Source organism: Antennarius striatus, chromosome 21, assembly GCF_040054535.1.
Source record: "Antennarius striatus isolate MH-2024 chromosome 21, ASM4005453v1, whole genome shotgun sequence".
NCBI classification, from domain to species: Eukaryota; Metazoa; Chordata; class Actinopteri; order Lophiiformes; family Antennariidae; genus Antennarius; species Antennarius striatus.
The window spans coordinates 6,623,941-6,649,113 of NC_090796.1; the positions used below are offsets into that span (position 1 = coordinate 6,623,941).

The window sequence follows — 25,173 nt, forward strand, 5'->3', positions numbered from 1 at the left end:
ACCCCCCACCCCCATACACACACACACACACACACACGCAGACAACTTTGTCAAAAAATACACAGAAAAAGGCGCATTGGTGCTTGTGACCCACCACACCCCATACTGTACCTTTAGAAAAAATCTCAATACTGTACAGTAGCTCAGGAGTACTTCTGTGTTTCAACAGATACAGCAAATATCCAATCAAACAAGGGAAACAAGCAGCTCTTTGCTGATAAGGTTTTAAAGTATATACAGGTTGTTGGTTTTTTTTTTACAACTTTCACTTTTGTTACAAAAACAGTATCGAGTCCATCACTTCTTACTTTGTACAGTTCTGACGGTGAATTAAATGTTGTGGCTAAAAGGGAGTCAGGAGGAGCAGAAAATACTAGTGAACGGGGAAACTGTTGATCCAGGCAGGACGAGCTGAATCCCCTGCGGGCCACAGGAGACCTACGTCCTCCACGTCACTGTTCAGAAACAAGCTTTTAAAATATGTACAAGCCTTTTACAACGGACATCAACAGTTCACGCCCCGCTTGCAGGATGGGGGGAGGGCTAATGGGAAGGAAGGCGTGTACATTCATAAGAGGACTGGAGATAAGAGGGCAGAAGTGGCCTGATGGGTGCAAAAGGGTTTGTTCTGCCCATCTGGAGTTTGCAAATTAAAAAAAAAAAAAAAACCCCACCCAACCCCACAGTCAGTGTTACCCACTCCCCAAAACACTTTTGAGGCTTAAATTCAACCAACAAACGCCGTCAAGGAAAAATAAACAGTAGAAACGTGGCAAAACTGCATTTAACAACCCCCCCTCCCCACCCCAACTCCCACCCCTCCCAAATAAACAAGTCCTATTCAGTGGTGCTATAAAATGTCGCTGTGAAATCTGTCCAGGAGAAAACTCCCGTCACAGAGGATATGTTGATGTTTGTTTTACGGTCCATTGGGGGGGGGGAGAGGAGAAAAAAAACAAAACTATAAATTTTGACATAAAATATGTTTTTCTCTGCAAAATAGATACAATTATGACTGGATATTTAAGTAGGAAAACAAAACAATAGAAAGGGTACACAGTAACGTGTCAACTCACTTTTAATTTTTAACCACATTTAAAACTTTAAAAATATTCATAAAAAGGCAAAATCTCAGTCCCCAAAAATATTGTCATAAAGGAAGAAATATCTTCAACTTGAAACACTGCCCTTCCACCTTTTGTACATAATTGTCAAAAAAAAAAATTATACATATATAAATATATATATGTATAATTTTTTTCCTATTACAGCAATAACTTACCATTGTTTTAATTTATTCATTCATTGATTAACATGTCTTTCATCTCCCATAGGAAGCTTCAGTTCTTATTTATACAGCACAAAAATATTTAAATAAAAAATAAAAACTTCTAAAACCCCAAAAAGCTGTAGTCCCGCCCCTTTTTTCCTTTTATGGCAGTTTGCGATTTTGGGGCGACTGATCAGAGCACGGAGACGGTCGGCGGGGAGTCGGGGGCTACATCAGGTCTAAGCTGTTGTGGTTCATGTTTGTTCCCAGCTCCTGGCTGTTGGTGCTGCCGTTACCCCCCCCACCCAACATGTCCGCCTGCCCCCCCTGCCCGCTATGCATTCCTGCCATCCCACTCAGCTGGGACATGATCGAGTTCTGGTCTGAGCTGAACTGACCGGGATCGACGGAGCCCCCCCCCGGCTGCTGCTGCTGCTGCTGAGCTAACACTGGTTGCTGGGGCTGTGGGGGCTGTGGGGGCGCCATGCTGGGGTGATGCTGATTTAGGTGACCCGGGTGGGGGGAGGCGGTCTGGGTCTGCGGGGAGATGCGATGGGGGGAGGGCTGCGTTTGAGCGGGCTGCATGCGTGGGGATGGGCTCGAGTGGGGGGGCTGCGACTGCGGTCTCGGCGAGGGCTGGGGCGACCGAACCTGACTGCTGAGCGACCCCGCTGGACCGAGCCCCCCCTGTCCTTGGAGGTGGGGGGACTGAGACATCTGCTGCTGGGGGCTGAGGGGGCTGCTGTGCTGGGCTGGAGACCCCCCCCCCAGATGCTGCTGCTGGTGCAGGAGCCTCTGGTGGATGTTCTGGTGAAGCATGCTTTGAGACGTCTGCGGTAGCGGGGGCCCGCCACCCCCTCCACCTTGCTGCTGTTGCTGCCCTTGCCCCGGCTGGAGGGGGGGCCCTCCATCTTGCCCTTGATTTCCCCCCATCGTGTTCTGCTGCTGCTGCATCTGATGCTGGAGCCTCTGCTGGATCGCCGCGGCAACCTGCGACATGGAGTTGGGGTATCCCTGCTGCTGGCCGAGCTGCCCCGACCCGCCCTGCGACCCCCCCTGCTGCTGCTGCTGCTGGGGTACCCCGACAGCTCCACCTTGAGGCTGGGGTTGCGAGGAGGGGGGCATCCCCGGTTGCCCCTGACCGGGCTGCATGAAGCCCTGTTGCCCCTGCTGCTGCTGCTGCTGGAACTGCTGCTGCTGCTGCTGCTGCTGCAGGTGTCGCCTCATCAGCAGCTCTCTGAACTGGGGGGTCATGTTGCTCATGTTGGCTGGTTGCCCTGGTTGCATTGCCCCCTGTTGTTGCTGCTGCTGCTGCTGCTGCTGCAATGCAACCATTTGCTGCTGCTGTAGATTAGCGGGTATCATGGGGGGGCGCTGCTGCTGCTGCTGCTGCTGCTGCTGTTGCAGCTGCTGCAGCTGAGCCATGGTGGCCATGTTGCCCCCGCCTGCTACCCCCCCCTGAGCCATGTTCATCCCAGGCTGCCCCGTCTGGTTGGGGTTTACCTGCTGCTGCCCGTCCATGTTAGCCCCTCCAGCGGGCCCTTGAAACCGTGCACCTACGGGCCCCCCCTGCGGTAGCCCTCCCCCTCCTCCTCCGGGGGGCCCCCCCTGCCCGCCCTGATACCTCGCTGCTCTCTGTCTGATGAACGCCGCCATTAGGGTGGGGTTGGACCGCAGGATGTTGAGCACCTGCTGCTGCTGGTGGGGGGAGGTCGGGGAGCGCAGCGTCCTCAGGAGGTCCTGTAGCGCCGCCTGTGGGAGGTTCCCTGAAGCGACTGCCCCCGCCATGGAGGAGGGTATCCCCGTCGCCCCCCCTGACGCGTTCATCACCTGCATCAGCCCGCGGTTTCCCGGCTGCTGCTGATTCATCGGCTGTTGCTGGGCGACCGCCGGCTGCTGCTGCTGCTGCGGCGCCATGTGACCCATCATGCTTTGCCTTTGTTGAGGGTTCATGGCTGGCCCCCCAGCACCCCACTGCTGGTTTGCTGCCTGAAGTTGCCCCCCACCTCCTTGCTGGAGCTGCTGTTGAACTTGAGGCGGTAGCTGCGACTGGGGGCCGTCCTGCTGCATGCCTGCTAGCATTCCTTGTTGCTGTGGGTCTAACATAGTCCTTCCAACAACTCCCTGAGCCTGGGGGGGCATGCCCTGAGCCCCAATGTGGGGCATGCCCATCTGGGCCTGGGCGTTCTGATGGTGTGGATGCGGGGGTATCATGCCCCCCTGGCCCAAACCACGAATCTGAGCTTGAGCCTGAGCCATTTGTCTCTGAGTTTCCGCCAGGCGTTGGATCTTTAGTGCCGTCTCCACGGCGGCCAGGGGGGGGCCCTGCTGCTGGTTTGGTACAGACATTGATCCCTGACCCGGGTTGGGGGGTTGCTGCTGCTGGGGAGGGGTGGCGGAACCCAATCCGGGTTTTCCAAGAGACCCGTGAAGAGGAGACGCTCCGGGCGGTCTGGGGTTGTAGGGGGGCAGGCCGCTGGCGTGCTGCTGCTGAAGCTGGTGGGCGTTGGGGGGCTGCTGCTGCTGAAGCTGAGGCACCATCTGCTGCTGAGGAGAGTTCATCATCCCCCCCCCACCACCACCCACTGGCTGAAACTGATGGAGATGATGCTGAGGGAGCATGCCGCCGCCCTGCTGCTGAACCTGCTGCTGCTGCACCGGAGTCCCCATCCCCCCCATCCCCCCCATCCCGCCTCCCTGCTGCTGGGGGAGTCCAGGCATATTCCCCTGGTTGGGTGTCTGTGGGGTGGGGGGCTGCGTGCCCACGGACGTGGGCGTTTCCGGTCCGGTGGCGTTGGCTCCAGGAGAGGGCAAACCGTTGCCCCCGGGGGTTCCTCCTGGGGTGGGCTGCCCCACCCTCTGCATGCTCGCCATCCTCCTCCTCAGCATCTGGGCTTGCTGGAGTCGGTGCTGAAGCTGCTGATGACGAAGCTTGTGCTTGATGTTCAGGCAGAAGGGGACGGGGCATTTCTTCTCCTGACAGTGCTTGGCGTGGTAGCAGCACAGCGCGATGAGCTGTTTGCAGATCGGACAGCCGCCGTTGGTTTTCCTCTTGCAGCTTTTCGTGTGCTGGACGACGCGTTTCATCTTCTGGCAGGACGGCAGCGAGCAGTTTGCGTTTCGACACTGGCAGGCGTGGACGAGGGACTGGATGCAGCGCTGGATGCTGAGGCGACGGGAATCGCCGGGGTTCTGAGTGGTCGCAGCCGCCTGGTTGCTGCTCTCGTCGTCCAAACCGAGCCCCAACTTCTCCATCTTGTGCTCGTGGCCCTTAGTGTTGTAACAGGTGATGCAGAGGTCGTAGTCCTGGGAGGGATTGGCGTGAATTAGTTAAAAATGTTCAGAAGTAGAAGCTCTGAGTTACTTCTTTATGTTTGATTATTTTCTTCCTTCATATGAGGCCGATAAAAACAACTTTTCTCCAGCTCACCTCACAGACGGTGCAGTGGAAGCGCGTCTCCACGTGGTGTTTACACTCATTACACGTGTAAACGAAGCGGTCCTGGCTTTGGTTGTGCAACTCCACCAGCATACACATGGAGCTCCACTTGGACCTCCTCAGCGAGCTGAATTCCAAGTGTTTGTCCCGGGCCAACGTCAGGAAAGCGTCGCGTCCGTCCATGAGATCGCACGCCATCAGGGGATCGGGGTCTACAATGGGGGGCAGGGCGTTCGCCATAGGACCAGCGATGAGCCGGATCACAAAGAATACCTGGGACGGGTAAAAAGAGGAGCGAACAGACAAAAATAAAAACATCTGCCAAATGAATTTTCAACAAGTACCGTATTTTCCACATTATAAGGCCTAAAAGCCTTTAATTTTCTCAAAAACCGACAATGTGCCTTATATACCAGTGCACCTTATATGTGGAAAAGGATTTGTCAGAAATCAGATTAAATTCTAGTAACAAATGAAGTCACGTTTCACCAGTTTCCTGCTTAGAAGTGATAAAATGCAGAAATCCAGCAACATAACAATGCATAATTTCTTTTTCCTCTCACCTCTTTGTGTTTTTCCATCGTGGCGTAGAGTTTCTGTGAAAGGTCATTGGACACATTGGGCATGCCTGGCTTCTTCTTATTGGCTCGGCTCAGGCTGCTCTTGTTCTTACTCGTCTTCTTGTTGTTCTTCTTCTTGGCATTTTTGCTGTCACCTTTTGTGTCCTTCAAAACAAACAAGGGGGATGTCAGTCATCACTCGTCTGAGAAGCTCATGTGTGATGGAAAAGGTTTCTTCACCACTCGCCACCAAACAAACACAGACGCTCCTCAGGGACGTATCGGTAGATCATGGAGTACTTACATCGATGCTCTCATTGGAAGTGCTGTTTTCTTCCCTTTTCCTCTCCTCCTCCTCCTGCTCCAGTTCTTTGATGCTTTCCTCCAGTACATTGGGCCAGAAGTCACCCTCAAAGTAAGGCAACTCTTTGGCACTTGTCAAGCGATCCTCTGTTGCCTGCTTGAAGATGTCCTTTTGAGGTAAATGGAAAGTAAAGTGAATATGATGCATGTTCAGTATCCTCATCAGACTTTCAGCAAGTACTGCCCATTATCTTGTTGGTTGTGCTGTGTACACATACAAAAATGATCAGACAAAAAGAAACAGCTTATGCAGCTGTAAGATTACATAATTCGATTATGGCAGCTACCTTGTAATCGTGCACTATTCGCTCTGCTACAGCTTTGTCTAACATCTTCTTGTACCACTCCTGGAGGCGTTTGGGCTTTGGAATTTTCTGATCTGCTGGGTGACAATGGAAGATGTAGTCGTCACCTTCACTGGGCGGGCAGGCCCAGATATGGCCAGTGGTGTAGCTGAAGAAGACACGGCAAAGAGTATAACATAAGAACAAATAATAAGAAATCTGTGTCACAAATCAGGATTAAAAAATTGAGAGCCATTTAGATAGCAATGAAAAAATTTATTTTTTTCTTTTAACACTCACCCCAACTTCTTGACATACTCCAAGTAGCCAATCAGGACTTCATGGTAGACTGCTGTTCTAAGACAGCGAGGCCGAAAAAAATGGACACTATCCAGGTAGGAGATGTATACTCGTCTGTGAGGGTAAAACAAAAATAGTAAGAAGGTGTTTGGCAAAATATTGATCCTAAAATATGTTGGTCTTACCTCTGGTTGGGCTGAGGGCAGTCCGATCCGTACTCTTGAACATGCATTCCGAAAAAGCAAACTTCTGCACCATCAATGTCCTCAAATGCAAAAAGTGCTTTTGTCCTGTAGGGGAACGACTCTGACATCTCTCCACTGTCCACGAATCTGTAGAGAAATAATCATGAGACTAAATACCAAAACTACAAACATACTAACAATCCAATATTGGCTAAATGTGATCACATTTTCAAGTAGATTAAAATTTAAAATGCATCCTTGTTAAAACTTTGATTCAATAATGTAAAACCAAGAACACACATGTTGTAGATTTACACAGCATTCTTGAAAATTTCCTGAAAATAATCACAGGTGATGCTTGGTGATGATGTATCGTCACAGCAGAGGTGTTAATGGAGGTTTGACTGTCTTTGAGGTTCCATTAGTGTGAATCTGTTCATGCAAATAAATTCATGCGACTCAAACCAGACAAACATCTTGACTAGGATGGGAAGACAAAGATTTGTTCAAGATCAAGTGAGACTCTGTCTTGTTCTCATACCTGGACTTCATGCCTGGCTTCACCTCCACCACTTTGTCAGAGACGTGAACAACGCGAATGGTGACTTCCCCAGATTCCGGGTGGCTCTGACGCTTCAGGAAGTCGTTCACTCTGGTCTCCAGGTAACAGCCCAACTTTGTCTGCGGCAACCCTACGTGGGGAGAGGCAGGTGATGCAATTTTTAATTTTAGCCGACAACTGCAAAAACTTCGAGGGAGAACAGTAACTTAAAATTATGTGAAGTCAGATTCAGATATGTGTGGTATCTTTCTGAAATATAAATATATAAATACACAAACAGAGAAGGTAATTAAGATAGAGCAGAGAAAACCTACTAGGTGGTTGCAATTTCATGTAATTTTTCGGTTAAGCACCCAAAACTAATGTTTCAGATCAGAGTCTTGAATCAATATATGGTGACAGCACGACAATTTTATCTATCAGTAGTCTCACATATATCTAATTTTCTGTTTGAACGAGGTATAAAAGTATAGTAGTATCTCGGGATATCAGTTTAATCCGTTCCGTGACTGAACTCCTAAGCCAAACATTTCCCCATTTAAAACAACTAAAATCATTTCAGTATTGTATAAAAGCCCCAAACCCTTCTAAATTATGAAAACAAAATATCAACCAATAGACATGCATACTTTACCTGTGCATAATTCATTATAAGTTATACAATTATAAATTATGAAAAGAAATGCAGAAATCAGGAGCACATGCTACGTTATGGACGGAGTGATTTCAGGTTACTCGTATGTCAAGCAGCTCGTATGTGGAGGTACTACAGAACTGCACAGAAAATATGGAGCCAATGGGATGGGAACACAAGACTTATTGCTACTTACTTTTGGCAGAATACTTGTTCTCTTTCCTCGCTTTATTTGCTTTCTTCAAGCAGGCATCACACACAAAACTGAAAAAGAGTACAATGTTAATTTTGAATTGTTTATCAAATAAATGTTGAGGGAAAAAAACTGGAAAAAGAAGCTGCTGCTCACCCTGATGGCCAGATTGTGTCATTGTGCAAGACGCAAATCTGATGCATCCTGCGCCCACAGTCCATACATTCAACAAGCCTGAAGAGGACAGACGAAGGAAAAGCTGAAAGCTGCACATTCAATTCCATAAACAAATTTGGTTTTCATTTCTTTCCATTATAACACCTGATATTTAGTGACCAACTTACAGTTCGGGGTCCAGTGTGTCATTCTTCTTCTTCTCAAACTGATCCTTGTTAATTGATCTGAGATTAATTAGAAATTAATATAAAAAGGTGGAATAACAAAGAAGTGTAAAAATACAGCAGTAAAATAATCATGTCTTAACAGTAGTAATACTAAATTATGATGTCTATAAACCAATAGGAGAGCACACTTCTGGTATTAACATTACTCTGGCTGGAAGAGGACTAAGTGAATTAATTCAAGAAAATGAATGTCAGGTCAATCAATTTTCAATGCACACAAGATTAACTGAAGTCATCTTATTAAATAAAGTAATGCTCACGTCTGCGGCTGCGTGGGGTCGTCTCCCAGGGAAACCGTCTCTCCCTGGATCTCGTTGAAGCACTTCTCGCAGAAGTGGTACCTGTCAGCAAGAAGTCCAAATTTTGGTGAACTACACCATCCCCCACAGCACAGCCAATCACAGACAGCGCACGGGAGGGTAGTCGCCAATTGGTACAGGACATGGGCAAGGTAGGGAGCCAAGAGCGGAGCAAGCATGAGCCAGTCATGATGTGAGGGGTGGGGTGGGGGGGTGGGTTTGGAGGTGCAAGGCAAAAGCAAGCCAGTGTTGACATCACAGCCATTGGATGGGAAGATGGACAAGTCAGACGGATGAGGACGAAGATGACACGAACATTCCAGACAACACGAAGCAGAGAGGTGGAGCAAAGCACGATTAGCAACTTGAATGTGTGAGGATGAGCAAAAACAAGCATCGCTGCTAGCAAAGCAGGAATCAATGGTAGCTAAACATGAGGGCGAGCTGAAGCAGAAAGTTGCAGCATGGGACACTGATACAGACAACAAGCACATATAAAGACGAAAGCACAGATAACTGCTAAACGCTCAATTCATTCAAGCAGTTCATTTTGACTTTCTAATGAATTCTGGAAAGGTGAAACAATGACAAGACACAAAACAAGTTCTGTCCATGTTCACTCAACAAGGAGGAGAACAACATCTATCACAGTAGATTGAGCTAGAATTCAGTTTTCTTTTTAAAAAAAAAAAGTGCTGCCTTTATATATTATAGGATTATAGGACTATACTATATTCATTAATAATCCTCTGACCCAACCATCCATCTAGTCTTTCCATTAGAACTTATTTGATAAACATGACCCTTCCTCCCTACCTGTTCTGGTAGCTGAAGTAAGCAGCATCGCGGGGGATAGTGCACAGCTGCTTTCCATAGCAGCACAGTGTCTGAGGAGAAAACTCCAGCTGATGGCAGGAAACAAATAAAGAAAGACAACTTGAGTCAACTGATTATCAGCAATATAGAGATACAGCACATACTGCAAATAATCAGGGGTTAACAGAGAAAAATCAGCCTCCATGGTACGTGACATGACTTAGTGCTACATATGAGAGAATTAGCCAACATTAAAGATTAAAGATCCCATTATTTGTTCCTCCGTAGGGGAAATTATTTTTCCACCCTACTCATTATACCGGTATATATGGTACGGGCCTGAAACACACTCACACACACCCGCGCACACACACACCCGCGCACACACACACCCGCGCACACACACACACACACACACACACACACACACACACACACACACACACACACACACACACACACACACACACACACACACACACACACACACACACACACACACACACACACACACACACACACACACACACGGCCTGTAGGTATGCTAATAATGATGAGAGGCAGAGCGGCAGGCAGCTCCCTCATGGGACTTCCTAATGGGCAGCTTGTAGGGGGACGATGCCTTGCTCAAGGGCACCTCGGCAGTGCTCAGGAGGTGAGCTGGCACCTCTCCACTGCCAGTTCACCTCCAAACTTTTTTGGTCCATGTGGGTCTTGAACCAGCCATCCTCCGGTCCATAGCCCTCAGTGGACCGAGCTACTGCCGCCCTATACGAGTTTTTAACGAGGCTCCCAGTTCATGGACTGATCTAGGAACATCATTTTATAACATAGTTATAACACGTCAGTGTTCAAAACTGAAGTTGTCCAGATGATCTCTGTACAAGAAAACTTGTGCCGTCAAAACTGTCAAGTTTGATTTGAAGTGAAAAATATGTAATATTTTTTTAAATTAAATGAATCAGGACAGTTGACGTTCTGTTGTGTGAGATCAATTTACAAGCAGATTTCATCCAATGGGGACAAATTAAGCTAAATTGTATTTTTTAACAAAAGACAGCTTCTTTGCTTTGTCGCCCAGCGATCCTCTAATAATAAAGGCCAATCAGTTTTGTTATTTGTCTGCAAAACCAAAAATAGTGTCTAATGAGAAGTGAAATGTGATATGGCAGTGGTATGGCCACGGGCAAATTTAGCTATGAAGCCACTTCACTCTTTCCTTTTTCAGATGTGAATGAATGATGGGAGCTAATTTCTGCATCTGAACACACTCAAAACATTTCTACATCTTACCCAGATGCGCTGCCAATAAAGACGCCTAAACATAAAACAACTTGATGAAAACTATAGGTTAGCTCTGTTCACCTGACGGTAGACTAACAGAGGAGACCAGACTTGACACTGCAAAAACAGAATCGTTCTTGGATTTTTATCCTGTCAATTACTGTCTCAAGTAAAACTTTGCTCTGGTAAGCGGTCCCAAAAAATACTGAAAGACTGGACAAGTGTGATGATATATAAAGGTAAAGATATCTACACCTACTATTAACACACCACTGAAAACCTCATTAACACTAACTAATATTCTCCTTTCCCTTAGGAGTAACTATTTCAAACCTCTCTCACGGACATTTATAGTAACTCTTGTTAAAATGAATTTCCCGTCCAACTCATCTACTTACTAATGTCAGACTATCTCACCTTCCTCCCACAACAGTAGCCAAGGCTCTGCATGACTGGATCAATCTCTTGCTCGAACACTTCAGCCAGCTTGGAGCAAAACTTATAGACTCTGGATGTCTTGCGGTTGTACAGCCAGGCGTTGTTGAACATCAGCCAGATGTCGTCCACATACTGCCAGGGGTCCTGGTACTGACCTACAACCAGAACACAAAACACAAGTTGATGAAAAAACCCTCTAAACTTAACATGAACGCCTCGTTAGAGGACATAATGTAAAAAGGTGAGGCTTGAACATGTTTGCAACAAAGAATAAATAAATTTAAATTGGCACATTTTAAAACTAATTTCACCAAATGTACCTCGATATTAACCCACCCCATAAATCAGTGAGTTCACAGTAGCCAATAAAACTTTCAAGATCAACAATTGACACATCATGTACAGACCTGTGTCCAGCTTTCGCTTAATAGTCGAAAGGTCCATCGGGTTCTTTACAATCTCAAAGTAGTCCTGCAAGAAGACAATGAGCAAATAAACACACAAATAAACTAGGTCAAGGCAGTCAAGAGACTGCAACATCCCGCAACACCCCTGAATATAACGGCTTTTGTTTCGTCTTTCTATCTTATCCGGTTCCTGAGATATATGCAAAAATATATCAGGATAGAAAATATGTCAGACCGTAGATCAAAGCTAGTGCATAGGTAGATCAAAGCACTAGCTGGACTCTGGATCTAAGGTCTTACTAATACTGGCCTTCTCCCTCGTCTTTCTATTTTATCTGGTTCCCGAGTGTACAAAAGTTGAAATTTGACCTTGACCTAGTTTTCTCAAGTTCAAGGTCATTGTCTCATTTTCATCCCCTTTGCTGCCCGAGTAAGGTCCTTTTTGTTTCATCTTTTTATCTGCAAAGGTTGTGAAGATATTTGGTGGACAAACAGATGTAGGATGTAAACATGGAAACATCATAGTAAATATACCACAAATAAACACAGTTAAGATACTGTATGTTTTCATGTGAGGGAACTACACAGTTGACTTAAAGTGTGTGCTTCAGCTGTTTCAATGACAAGAGAAATTGAAAATACAAGCAGAAATCCGGTGGACTCTGACAAGACAGTGCGTGAGCAGGGAATACCTACAGGTATGCACAGCTGCTGTGGGTCTACTGGCATTCTAAAAGGCAGAGACTCTGGATCTTGTCTGTAGAGCGATTCAAGTGTCGGCATCAGGGCCTGACGGAGCTCCTCTGGCTTGAAGACTGAGAATAAATAAAGAGAAGTGAGGAGAATGGAAAAAAAAACAATAAAAAAAAATCTTGCTTTGCTTCGCTTCCTCCTTTGGATCAAATACAAAACATGTTTTAAAATTTATAAGTCTTTCTTACGCTTCTTTTTTACGGGGGCCTGCGGTGCTGTTATCTCAGAACTCTCCTCTTCCTCTTTCACCTCCTTCTTTACTTCTGGTTTACTGTCTTCCGTCTTCAGGACAGCAGTCGGAGCTGTCGATGTATCCATGGGAACCCCTTTACCCCCTTCGCAAGAACAGTCTTCCTTTTTCACCTCTGGTTTAACAGGTTTTTCCTCTGCTTGGAGGTTGCCGAGCTTCCCTCCTTTGGAGCAACTGCCCGTATCGCTCTCCTCCTCTTCATCCTGCTGCTTGACTTCCATCTTCAATTCGAGGTTGGCGGTAGATGTGTTTGACTGAGGCTGCTGGGAGGAGGTATCCAAGCTGCTGACAGAGGCTGGAGTCAGGGCCTGACTGTCCGCTGGAAATGAACCTTTTTGGGACAGCTAGTGGGTGACACAGAAACATGAAATTAGCAAACCAGATACAATGAAGAACAAAAGCAGACAGCAATTATACATGAGGCTGCACTGATGGGATAAAGGTTGTGATCAAGGCAGCAGTAGGATGTTTGGTCTAAAGATAAGAGTTTCAAATCAGGATGTGAGACAGTGTCAGAAGATCAATAATAAAGCAATGTGGTCTCGACTAAAAATGTCAAGGTGTGTAAAAAGTTAAACCTGCTGACCGGAGTGCGTGGCAGCTGACTGCTGTGTGTCGCTGAACTGGAGGTCAGTCCGGGGTGAGATGGAGTCGTCGATCCAGCGGAGCCTATGTGTTGCTGCTGAAGGGACTTGTTAGAGCTGGGGCCCTGGACTAACTGGTTCTGCTGGGAGGCTGAAGGGGGAGCCAGCTGAGGCGGGTTTGGGGTGTGGGGCTGTGGGGTCTGGGACCCAGGTATTCTTGGGGGTGTTTGGTGAGGAGTAGGAGATCGGCTGTGAGCAGGAGAGGGGGAGCTGCCGCGCATTGCTGCTAAATGCGAGACGGAGTTGGGTTGCTGATTAGTGTTTGATAGAGGAATTGAGGATGCTGGTGCCCCCACGGTGGAGTTGGGTCCACCGCTTCCCACATTCTGAGGACCCATGGGTCCCACAGCAGAGACGCTACCGGGTCCAGTGGCTGAACCTCCTTGTGCTAGAGGACTAGCGACTGGAAGAGAGGGAGGTGTACCCATCCGTGTCTACGGGTAGAGGAGGATGAGGATACACAGAAGGGTGATCAGTACAAAAGGCTGATGACAGGTACCCTTCCAAGAGTAATGAACATGTATCATCACCACTACAGAGATTGACAATTCACAATTTGCAGATATGTTGCTCTTTTATGTTTATCACTTTATAGCAGTTCTAAGAAGAAGACCCTGCTTTCAAGTCACTGATTGTATTGCTTTTACAAGCTAAGTTATGTCATTGACTAGCATGAAGATGGCCTGGTTACCTGTGGCATTCCCGCCTGTGCTCCAGGCTGGCCCATCCCAGGCTGAGCAGATCCAATTCCTGGGCCAGAAAACTGTCCCTGGGCCAGATACTGAGTCTGAAACTGATTGATAGTGGGCTGCCCCATCCTGGATCCAACCAATCCCATCTACAGAGAGAGACACACATACATGGCCAAAAGTCTTGAAATTGTAATGTTTTCTGACAAATTTTTTTGCCCAGTTTGAGAATCAGCTTAGTTTGGACGTTCTTCTAATTAATTTTCATTTCCATATAAGCCTTTAAGTATGTAAAAAGTCATTACAGTTTAGGTGGATTTTTAATTGTGTCATAGGCATTGCTAAAAAAAAAATAATGTTGTCATACACCGAGTTCAGCACTAACCTGGTTACCAGAAGCTCCGACGGCGAGAGGTGGTGTGGATCTCTGGCCCACAGATGGCATCCCCATTTGATTGAACTGGTTCATCCCTGACAAAACACATCATATGTAATATCAATGCCACACATTATAGCCTGTTCTCAAACAGGGTCCACTCGTGGAGCGCTGCATGGGTGCAGTAATCATTGTAGCAATCCTAACATGGGTAAAACATTTTAGTCTCTATTACTGTACTTAGAATGACATTTGGACTGATTTGTAGCCCCATCCATGAAATAACTCCTTAAAATGCTTCATTGTGGTTCCTTGTGGTTATTTACCTGGGCCTTGCATTCTGTTGATTATTTGATTAGGTGCAGTCGGTCGCACCATTGATGGTTCAGGGAGGGGGCCGTCTGTTAAGACAGTCAGGAGAACAAGAGAATTAAGCATTGCTTGCGCAAGAGAGAGGATCTAAGGATGTGTTTAACAGTTTAACATGTGTTACCATGACTGTGGAATAAACAAGTTTGCTGCAATTCATTTTTAAAACATACTGGAAAATACAAAAACCTGACAATTTACTTAGTAAAATATTTAGCAAAGTAAGGACACTGAGATATGACAATGACATAAACCATCGTTGCCTGCAGCAAAATAATTATGTTTGCAAGACAGTCACTTCAAACTTGGCTTAAACATGAGATAAACATGTGAAACAACTTTTTCTTTGAAACATTTAATATTAAGGAAAAAAAATTTGATGAGCATGAGATGAATGTCATTCCTTCATTTATTATCGGTACGCATTTAGTGCACATGACCACAGAACATGGGGAGCAAACTTGCAGCTGTTGAACCATTTGGCATGAAATTTATTGATAATGACTTCATTCAAGGCCAAAACAAAAGAACTGCTAAATACATCTGTATGCAATAAAAAATATTGGTTGGATAAAATAAACCTTTAACAGGATCCTGAAAAAGGTTTGTAGTGATACCTATAGATGTTTAGTTAACCTATAAAGAGTTAGCATTATTTATTCAATGTTAGCTGGCAGCTACCTGGGCCTTGTGTACTGAACTACACATTGTCCCAAACACAGTGGAAGCATGCAGCAGGTGAAAGAATGCACATTACAATAAGGAGATGAGAAGGATTTGAGGGAATCTCTGATCTGTCTCTCACTTATTCCTTAATTTAAATCTAAATACATGATGTGAGGGATCCAACATGAACCAGCTAAGTGTTGCATTAAATTCTCATTCACATGAGTGACAGCAGCCCAGAGCAACATGAGTTGATCCACGTCTACGTTTGGTGCACGTCCACTCACTTGGAGGCAGTACGGAGGGCGGCTGAACGATGCTTCCAGGACCGAGGCCCAAACCCTGTTTCTGCAGTCGGGTTCTCCTCTTCTCCTCCAGCTCCTTCTGGATCTTATAGATCTTCTCTGCTAATAGGTGATAGTATTCAGCCTAGCAAAATAAGAAAATCACAAATGAATGTTTATTATAGAAATAAAACTTCCTTTTTGTTGAACAAGTGAATAAAAATAGATTTGCATGTCTGCAAGAGTGTGATGCAAGTGAATTGCAGTAACCTTTAAGTGATTCAATCAATCAAGTCTCTTCAGATATTCATGAGGTAAATGAGACTTACTCTTGTGTTGGCTGACTCATACATGTCTCCTTCAACTTTTCTAGCATAGGCAACGAGGTTGTCCATTCGACGGTCTTTGAGGGCAGCAGGATCTGGCGTTGGAAAGATGGCTTGAACGCTGTAGTGAAAGAACAAAGATTTTTTTCTTTGAGAAGGAGGTGGAGATGAAGTGCCTGTTAACTACTGCACTTTTGTGATATGGCATCAAAGCAATCACAGCTGTCTGGAGAGCATTTCCAAATTGGTTACTTGTGTTTTAACCCTATCAACTCAGTCAGTTCAAGACATTTACATTCGCCCAGGTCCCAGTGAATCTCTGTTTTGAATAAAGTCAATTTGACTTGCAATAAAAAAAAGGGATCAAAGAGATGAAGGTCAGAGGGATGAAAGAAGATGCAGAAATTCTTTAAAGTTTTTTCAGCTGACTTTACTGATCAGAGCTCGATCGTCTCTTTTGTCAGCCCATGGCCATAACCATAACGGCTCTTAACTCACTGGTTGCTAGGGGCGTCTACAGACATTATTTTCAGTGGGCAGGTCTTGGACAGTGTGGTGGAGCTTGTCAGTGGAAATCAGGCTTCTAATCATGGGCAACTGATCCAGTCCAAAACAGAGTTTGGTGAATTAGAGGAAGACGGAGAAGTTGCTGCAGCTTACTATGCAACAAAGTTTGTGTATGTCAGAGGTCACCGGCACGTGAACACGTTGTCACTCTGAGCGAAACATCTTGAAATCAGTCAAGAACAGAAGGAAAACACCGATAAATGACTGGAGCGTTGGAGACAGTCTGTAAGAGATCAGTTACTGGAAAGCGCTGGCAGCCAGTGAGTTATCATCTTAAAGTGAGTAACCCGGGTCGCGGGATTGCTGGAGCCTATCCCAGCAGACTTGGGGAGAGAAGCAGGGTACACTCCAGGCATGACGCCGGTGCACCACGGAGCCACATGAAAGACACACTAACACACACACACACTCACATCTATAGACAATTAGAGACCGGCCAATGCACCTGAAGTGCATGTGTGCATAAGCAGCCAAGGCATCAAAGCCAAAAGACGTAAATGCCACAAGACGTTGGTGTGAGTGTGTGCGTGCGTGTTTGTCCGTCTTTCACGTGGCTCCGTGTTGCACTGGCATCGCCCCCGAAGTGTCCCCTGCCTCACACCCTGAGTGGGCTTGCATAGGCCCCAACAACCTCGCGACTAGCAACAGTGGAAGAAACGGATACTGAAGATGTATTCACGTACTGCATGTACTGTACATACATGCAGCTAATGCAGTTCAAAGCTTCAGGAAATATCAGCAGCTGTCAATGCTGCTGTCTAAAACAGTAATGCTGCATGCTCCAACTACGATTCAAGAACGAGCAACAAGTTAAATGATGGAAAAGCATGTCCTGAAAATATGAATGATATTTTTCATAATGTGGATAGTTTGTTTTTTTGTAAAATGAATGTGACGGATCATAATAAATAAATTGCACATTCTGATTAAATTACTTAGAAAACTAAAAGCTCAATATGTATGTATTTTTGCCAATAACATCACACTTGTGTACGTGTATAGTGAACAAATGCTTTGCCTAGTGGTTAGTTAATACTTACAGCTTGTGTACCAAGTGGTTTCGTAGGTCCTGCGTGATGTCCTCATGCCAGTTTTTCCTCATACCTGTAGCTGAGGGAGGACCTGCTGTGGGCATGGCACCAACACCACTGGCATCATTCATCAGTCTGGAAGATAATGGGTAGAGATGTAAGGATTAAAATCCTTAAAAAAGAAAAATCAATAAAACTTTATAGCTGAGACATGCAGTTGGTTACCCTTGGTTGTTCACATTGAGGTGCATCATGGTATCCTGTAGCAGGTTGGCCTGTGGGGTCTGAGTGGGAGGTCCCACACCCCCATTGACTCCCATAGGATTTGTACCTACAAGTGGAAAAGGCAGAACATTTTAAATGTCTATGCCATTCGACTGATAATACAACAAGGCAGTCACAGATTGCAACATCCCGCAACACCGCTGCATTCAAAATTGTACCCTGACCTACTTGCATGGGTCAAAGATCAAAGCTAGTGCTCTCACCTACTTTGATCTATGGTCTTACTCACAATGGTCTTCTCCCTCATCTTCCTATCTTATCCGGTTCATGAGTGTGCAAAAGTCGAAATTTGACCTTGACCTAGTTTTCTCCATGTCAAGATCATCATCTCATTTTCATCCCCTTTGCTGCCTGAGTAATGTGCTTTTTGTTTCATCTTTCTATCTGCAACGGTTACGAAGATATTTGGTGGACAAACGGACGGACGAACGGACGAACACTGACAATTACAATACATCACTGCTTTGAAGAGGGATGTAATAAAATACTTGGACCACTTCATGCTTCAGAGGCAAAGCAAATACAAAAGGATATTTTCTTTTATTAAAACCTGTGAAAGCTTACTTTGAATTCAATCTGGCAATTTAAAAAAATGTTCAAACTTCTAAAGGGTAATATTTCCCTTAGAAGAAAAATACTTAAGTGTGAAGCAAGTGAACATGCGACCAAACTCACCCATTGGGTTCAGAGGCCTCACACCCGTCTGTCCCTGAAGGCCTTGGTTTGACATGTTAGGCTGGCCAGTCTGAGGCTGGATCTGGTTGCCCTGGTAGGTGAGGCCAAGGGCTGCGTAGGCTCTTTCTATTGAGCTGGGGTCAATCTGGTTCGGTGGGTTGAGGTTGGGAGCACATGGTTGGCCACCAGGTACTGCCCCAAGAGTGCTGCCTAGACCCGCAGTGGCTGCAAGTAGAGCTGTGAGGAAATACGAAGAAAAAGATTAAAAGTATGTACTGATCTGTTCAACAGTCTACAAAAACATGCTTAAAAAATACACAATGAACAAATGTTAATGCAAAACACAGCAAAACTGCTCATTAAATAATCATTAAATAATCATTATGGGGCGGCAGTGGCTCAGTGGTAAAGCGGGCGGTGGAGCGGGTCGTCCAATGTTCTGAGATCGGCGGTTCAATTCCTGCTCCCGCCCCAAAAATAACACTTGGAGGTGAGCTAACAGTGGGAGGTGTCAGCTTGCCTCCGGAGCAATGCCGAGGAGCCCTTGAGCAAGGCGCTGTCCCCCCCCACAAGCTGCTCATTTGGGGCGCACCACGAAGGAGCTGCCCGCCACTCTACCTCCCCTGCATGCTTACAGGCCCCCTTGTGTGAGGTTGTGTGAATTACAGGGGCCTGTACTCACTAATATGCATGTGTGTGATTGATTGACTAACAAAAACTAGAGTGCGTTCTTAATTTCCCTTCAGAGATTATAACAGTGTAGAAAATTAAAAAATTTAAATTAAAAAAATTTAAAAATTCATCCCACTATAGATGGTATGTAATTCAGTGACACTGCCACAGGTGCATGTTCCACTTTGCAAACTCACAAAAGATGAACAGAATTCATTGAACTGATCAACTGAAGTTTAAAAATCAATGCATAAAAGTAGTGTTCTTTGGTCAGATACAGACACTCACACTGCGGGTTCCTCTTGTCCCCAGCATTCTTCAAAGGCAGGCAGACAGGACAGTCATGTCGTGTGCAGTTCTTCCAATGGGAGATGATCTGCCTTGATGATGCACAGTGAGCAACTGAAGATGAAAAGAGGCAAAAAGACATGATGAATTGATGTATGTAGCTTCAAAATCAACATGACAAATGAATAAAGTTAAACTAATACATTATTTTATCTATTATGCCACAAAAATTCATTATAACGATATCAATAATGCTTTGTATGGCTAGAGCCTTTAGTGTTAAATGATTCCATTGTGTGACACATAGGAAGAACACAGAAGTTATCTTCCATAACTAAACATTTGTCTGAAAGACCGTTTCACATTAAATCTCAGGTAAAAAAAAAAGTTTTTGATTTTTGCAAAAACTCTTTAATCACATTCAAACATTTTACAATTTTACATTAGATGAAAGCACTAAAGTGCTTCAGAAAGAAGAAAACAAAAAAGAGGCAAAATAATTGAAATCTTTGATACCAAAGGAGCATGAAGAGTCCCTTCTACTCACCCTGACAGGACTTGCCAGCCTGGCAGTGAGTCATGTGGTTGAGGACATTCTTCATCGTCCGGCAGTGAGGTAGGTTGCACTGCCGGACTTCTCCATTGGCCTGCTCCCGCCGCTGGCACTTGTGCGCGTGAAGCAGGAGCACCAGTTGCTGCTGGATGAGCTTACGCTTCTCGGGGTCCGCTGTGGGTGGCGCTCCAGCTGCAGCGGTTGCTGCAGAAACCTGGGTGCCAGGATTAACCATCCCCGGACCCGCTCCAACAGCTGCACCAGAGGGACCGCCCACACCTGTTTGTGACTGCTGGGGGGCCTGGTAAGTGGAGAGGAATAAGAAATTATGTTAATGGGACAACAATAGAAAATAAATATAGCGTAAGAAAACAAGGGTAAAAGGCAACCAAAGTAGGGTTAGGATGAAAGGCAGAAAATAAAACGAGAGAGGTGGGAGTTTAAACTGAAATAAGAGGCTGGCAGGGCAAGTGAAATACAGATCACAAAAGTCGTGGTGTAGTGGGAAAAGAGGTAAGATGTATAAGTTCAGGGAATTAGCCGTAAATTAATGCATACATTTTCCAGTTTCATGTAAATACTTTTGCAGTCAGTCTGTATGAGTTCCCTACCATGGTAGCCATTCCTTGCATGGGCTGAGTTTTCTTGTCCACATTGAACTGGGACAAATTGTTGGCCATGGGACCTTTGTTCTGGAGTTGAGGGCCCAGCCCTGCACCTCCCAAACCTTGACTTCCTTGTCCTGCATATGGACCTCCAAAAGCCCCCCCTGGATTCCCCATCATGCCCATCTAAGAGAAAAAAATAAAATAAAATCGGACTGGTTTATTTCATGCTCCGGCAGTTTAAAAAAAATTTTCATTGTCTTTCCAAAATTGTTTTAAACATCTGAATAAGCGCGGCCTTTTCTTAATGACTGATCCATTCATTCATTTTTTTAGCTAATCGATCAATGCCAAAAAAACATTTTTGGGGGACAGGGAAGCGAGCACAGCATCATTTTTAGCAGATGTTAGCAAATACTTAAAGGTAATGTGATTGCGTGCCTGAGATTATTTACTTTTAAATGAAAAAGTACTTTTTGAAAAAGTGTTATTTGTTAATTATATGGCGTACAAGACAGGCAGGAGGGAAGAAACGTATTTTGATTAACCAATTTGACCCTTTTTCTCCATTCATGCAATTAAATGGCACTCTGTTGTGGTTTTATGCGCAAATACTATTGGTTGGTACGAAAGGCATTTAATGATGTAACAAGACACATACCAAGTAGTTCTGTTACATAACAGCCCATTGTAAATAAATATAACAGTAACATTACAGTAACCTGCAAAACACACTTAACTCCTACTCATGATTATCTTGGAGTGACAGAACTATTGTTTATAAAATAAGAGGACAGGGCTTCTACAAAACAACAGCACGGACTTCACAACACAATCCATAATCACAAATAATCTCATAGTGCATCAGCAGAATTTTCAATCCTTTTAGTCCAATTAGAGTAGACTCTTAAACTAGATTGCATAAATTTACTACTTAATCCTAATCACTTTTCTCCTGTTAAAAAATGTTTCAACCTTCACCAAAATTTAACTTAACTTTTCATCAAAGACCAACCTTCAGAAAACATCAGTCGTGCCGTTATTAATTAATTTTATCTTTTATGTTAAATTTATAAGAAAGTATAAATAATGGTTACTTAGTATATTTTACAGCTTTTCTTTAAGGAATTTGCCCTGCTCCAAACTATCATTGTGCTTTAGGTCAATTATAACATTTCTTAATCGCTTCCATTCTAATTTCTCTCTCTTTTTCAGCTGAGTATTAACAGATTTGTTTACTTGTGTCACTGATGACACTGGAATTCTACTCACCCTATGTAGGTGAATAATATTTGTAATATTCTGTTATATCCCGTCTTAAGAAAACCGCTAGTCACCACAATCGCATTCACAAGATCAAAATGCATTTGCTTGTAATACTTAAACTCCAAAACTCAATGATTTTGACTGCCTTATGATATGCTCAAAATTTGCTAGCCAGCAGTATCACCTCTCATGTTACTGTCACTCCTGTGGGGCTGCCAATTACACACACGGTAGATTTGGCCAATTCAGAACCAAGAATAAATGTATCATGGATTGTTCATGGATATACATACAAACAGATTCACTGAACCAATGCACAACTTTCTGAGCAGAGAACAAAACTAGTTAAACGGAAACAACAGCTAAATGTAATTTGTGAATTGGTGTTACACATAAACACATGGTCTTAACCTACAATCAGCTGTCATAGACAGTAATTACATACCAGCACTCAACTTAATTACAGTAGTCCATGTTTCTGTGAAAAGGTGAAGGTTTAGGGTAGTACTAAAGGCTTTTTTATCATTAACTGGAGGAGAGTATCAGGTCTACAAAGAGAACAGGTCTTGAGTGAACTCTTGACTTGAAACATTTAACTCACAAAATAATTTTCCACATAGTTTAAACCATATCCATATGGTAAGTAGAACGCGTCTGTAAACAAAGGAGCTCCTACCTTGCTCATCGCCCCAGGTTGCTGGCTTCTCATTGCAGCCTGGCCCCCAGCTCCCTGCTGCTGTAAGGTCTCAGTCAACAGGCTGCTGTTCCCACTCATCCCCTGACTCCCAAACCCCATCCTGGGGGAGCCATTCATCACCTGGCTCCCAATCATGCCTGACTGCTGCTGTCCATTATTGCCTTTCTGCTGCGCTCCCATCATGGCCCTGTTCATGCCACCCATCATTCCAGCTGCGGCGTTCTGTTGTTGCTGCATCATGTTGGCCTGTTGCTGAGGAGAGAGATGCTGCTGCGGTCCCTGGCTCATCATCTGTGGGGGGCCCTGGCCAGGGGATGCCTTCATGTTTGCCAAGTGTTGCCCAATGACATTAGGCCCTCCAGGGCTACCCATGGATCCTTGGTGACCTTGTTGAGCCGATGTGGGTGCACCTGAACGCAAAAGCTCAGACAGCTGTTTGTGTTTGGCAGCCGCATCCTGGCCTGCACTCACACCTCCAGGACCAAGCCCAAGACCTATTCCTCCTGCCCCTCCACCAGGACCCAGTCCTGCAGGTCCTGCCCCTAGTGTGGTGTGCAATTGGCCGATGTCCCCACCATTTACCATGCCCGGTTCATTAGAGCTGATGAGCTCGTCTGGGAGATCATGCTCCAGGTCAAACAGGGAGCTGAAATCTAGAGTGGAAAAGAAATCCAAAGTTTAGGAGGGGGAACAATGAAGAGAAAATGCAGAAGAAAAAGTGACTGCAGCCTTGTAAAGCTTGTATAATTATTTTTAAACATGATTGAGTAAAAATACATTTGCATGTTGACATTATAAAGTAATATGCTTATTATGTGTTATGACAGACCCCTCCCTATTAGAAATCAACATTGCAGCAAATACTAGCACTTACTCCAGGTGAGATCCAAAGGAATGTGTTTGTATGTGGGTACCCATAAAAAGTGTGTGCAACAACACACGCACATGTGCTCTCACAGAGAACCCCTGAGTTCCAATAGTGACTCAACATGTTTAAATGACAAGTTTACATAAATGAGGTGACAAATGGATAGTTTTATCATACTAAAAAACTAGAATGAAGTCAAGTCACCAGAGACACTTTCACTGCATTACTCTAAATTTAAGTAGCTTAGGCAAATAACAAAGGTCCAAGGTGGACATACTGTACATTTTCTTAAAGCAAAGAATCCTATTTCTATGAAGTTTAGAATTTCTGACCTTCTATAAACCAACAAGTATCATAACAACTGTCCAACTCCCCGAACCAAGAATTACACATAAGTTATTCAAGTTATATTTAAGTTACATTTATATTTGACACATAAGTGTTGAAATATCTAGCTATGCACCAGCGGGAAATTTTAGACCATGGTTGTAAGAGTATGTGTCACAAAAGGAAAGCACAAGTATTTTAGATTTCTGGTTCCAGTTGAGGTTGAGCAAAGACATCACTTTCAATTCATGCACGACATTGCAGTGCCACAAACAATCCTGGGCAACACATCTGAGTCCATTCAAATGCAGCCCTTCTATTACGATCATCGGCAGCTCATCCATCCATAAAATAGATGATGCAAATTAAGGGAATGTGTGCAACATCTGAACTGGTTTTCCCTTTCCATGAATGCTGATAGTCACAGAGCTAACTGAGTGGACACCCTGATATGCAGTTCATTTTAAAATTATCTGATTTATGATCAAGAATTAAAATGAGGGAAAGTATTTCATGCTTGAAGCAGTATCTGCGGACTAGCTTAACTCAGTGGTGAACGTTACAGGAGCTGGGAATGGCGTTGTCCATGCTGCAGTTCTTTTCGCAGGCCACTGCTGTCACACGCCATTCACAAAATACACACCAACAATGGCAAAATACAGCTTAACAATCGGTCGGACCCGTGGGCCTAAATTTAGCTCTTCCACAAGGCTATCCCCAACACCACCGGGAGCCTCTGATTTCGTCCATACCGCCAACAGGAGCGTTAGCCTGCGTTTGTTGGGAAAGGGTCTATGATGGGGCAACACAACAGATTGTTTCAGACATTACAAACCTGAAAACACAAATAACACAACATGGGTTCGTGTGGGTCTTTGCAAATTTGGCGTGGACGTAAAGCACAAAAAACTTTATGGTAACTCGCTTTGGTCCTCTGCTAATTATCAGTCGGACTATAGTTGCCATTAGACACGGGACCGTCACTGGAGGACCAGCGTTCGGTTAGCTCGGTGTTAGCCGAGCGGCTAACTGCTACCTCCGGTTAAATGGCTGTTAGCATGCGAGCTAGCAGAGGAGCCTCTCTGCACGTCCGACACACACTCACTACTAGCAGGCTAACATTAGCAAGCTACGACAAAAACAGAGCAGGAATCCAGCGAATTATTTCCCCTTCAAGTGCATAAAAGCTGCCAGAAAATTTAAAACTCAAACGAGCGATGTCATCACAGATGATATCGTGAAACAAACACTTACCATTTCCATCGCTGGCGGAGGCGGAAAGTGCCGGAGAGGAGAGTTTAGGCCTCTTGGCTGAAGGCGGGCCAGAGTCCAGAACGTTCTCGGCCATATTTTTTCGAAATAAAAATATATAAAGTATCCACAATTGCAGACGTTTTCACGCCTTTAGAAACTCATTCCTATTCGTTTCCAAAATTGCGACTTTTCCCCCTCCTTACGGGGTACTAAGAGGGGGAAAGTCCCGTGTATAGAATACTCCTCTTTCCCTAGGTTCGCCTCTTGATTTTAGCCTCGGCGTATATCAA

General features: G+C 44.9%; 1 protein-coding gene across 2 annotated transcripts; it reads right to left on the minus strand.

Moving 5' to 3' along the window:
- Positions 1 to 21: 21 nt before the first annotated feature.
- Positions 22 to 25,173, minus strand: ep300a (E1A binding protein p300 a). Of its 2 annotated transcripts, none has more exons than XM_068304812.1 (31): positions 24,884 to 25,173; positions 22,414 to 23,087; positions 20,478 to 20,657; positions 19,861 to 20,167; positions 19,314 to 19,427; positions 18,354 to 18,590; positions 17,619 to 17,724; positions 17,403 to 17,528; positions 15,799 to 15,916; positions 15,473 to 15,614; positions 14,477 to 14,551; positions 14,160 to 14,245; positions 13,777 to 13,923; positions 13,028 to 13,519; positions 12,380 to 12,785; positions 12,135 to 12,253; positions 11,439 to 11,502; positions 11,011 to 11,186; positions 9,310 to 9,398; positions 8,455 to 8,535; positions 8,135 to 8,191; positions 7,947 to 8,024; positions 7,794 to 7,861; positions 6,943 to 7,093; positions 6,402 to 6,548; positions 6,217 to 6,330; positions 5,920 to 6,085; positions 5,574 to 5,741; positions 5,273 to 5,434; positions 4,701 to 4,982; positions 22 to 4,576 (listed from the first exon to the last, which is right to left on the minus strand). In XM_068304812.1, the coding sequence occupies exons 1-31, from the start codon at positions 24,975 to 24,977 to the stop codon at positions 1,499 to 1,501; spliced, it is 8,304 nt and encodes a 2,767-aa protein (XP_068160913.1). In that variant the 5' UTR covers positions 24,978 to 25,173; the 3' UTR covers positions 22 to 1,498. The 2 variants fall into 2 exon arrangements, with proteins under 2 accessions (XP_068160913.1, XP_068160912.1); XM_068304811.1 differs by having other exon boundaries at positions 19,308 to 19,427.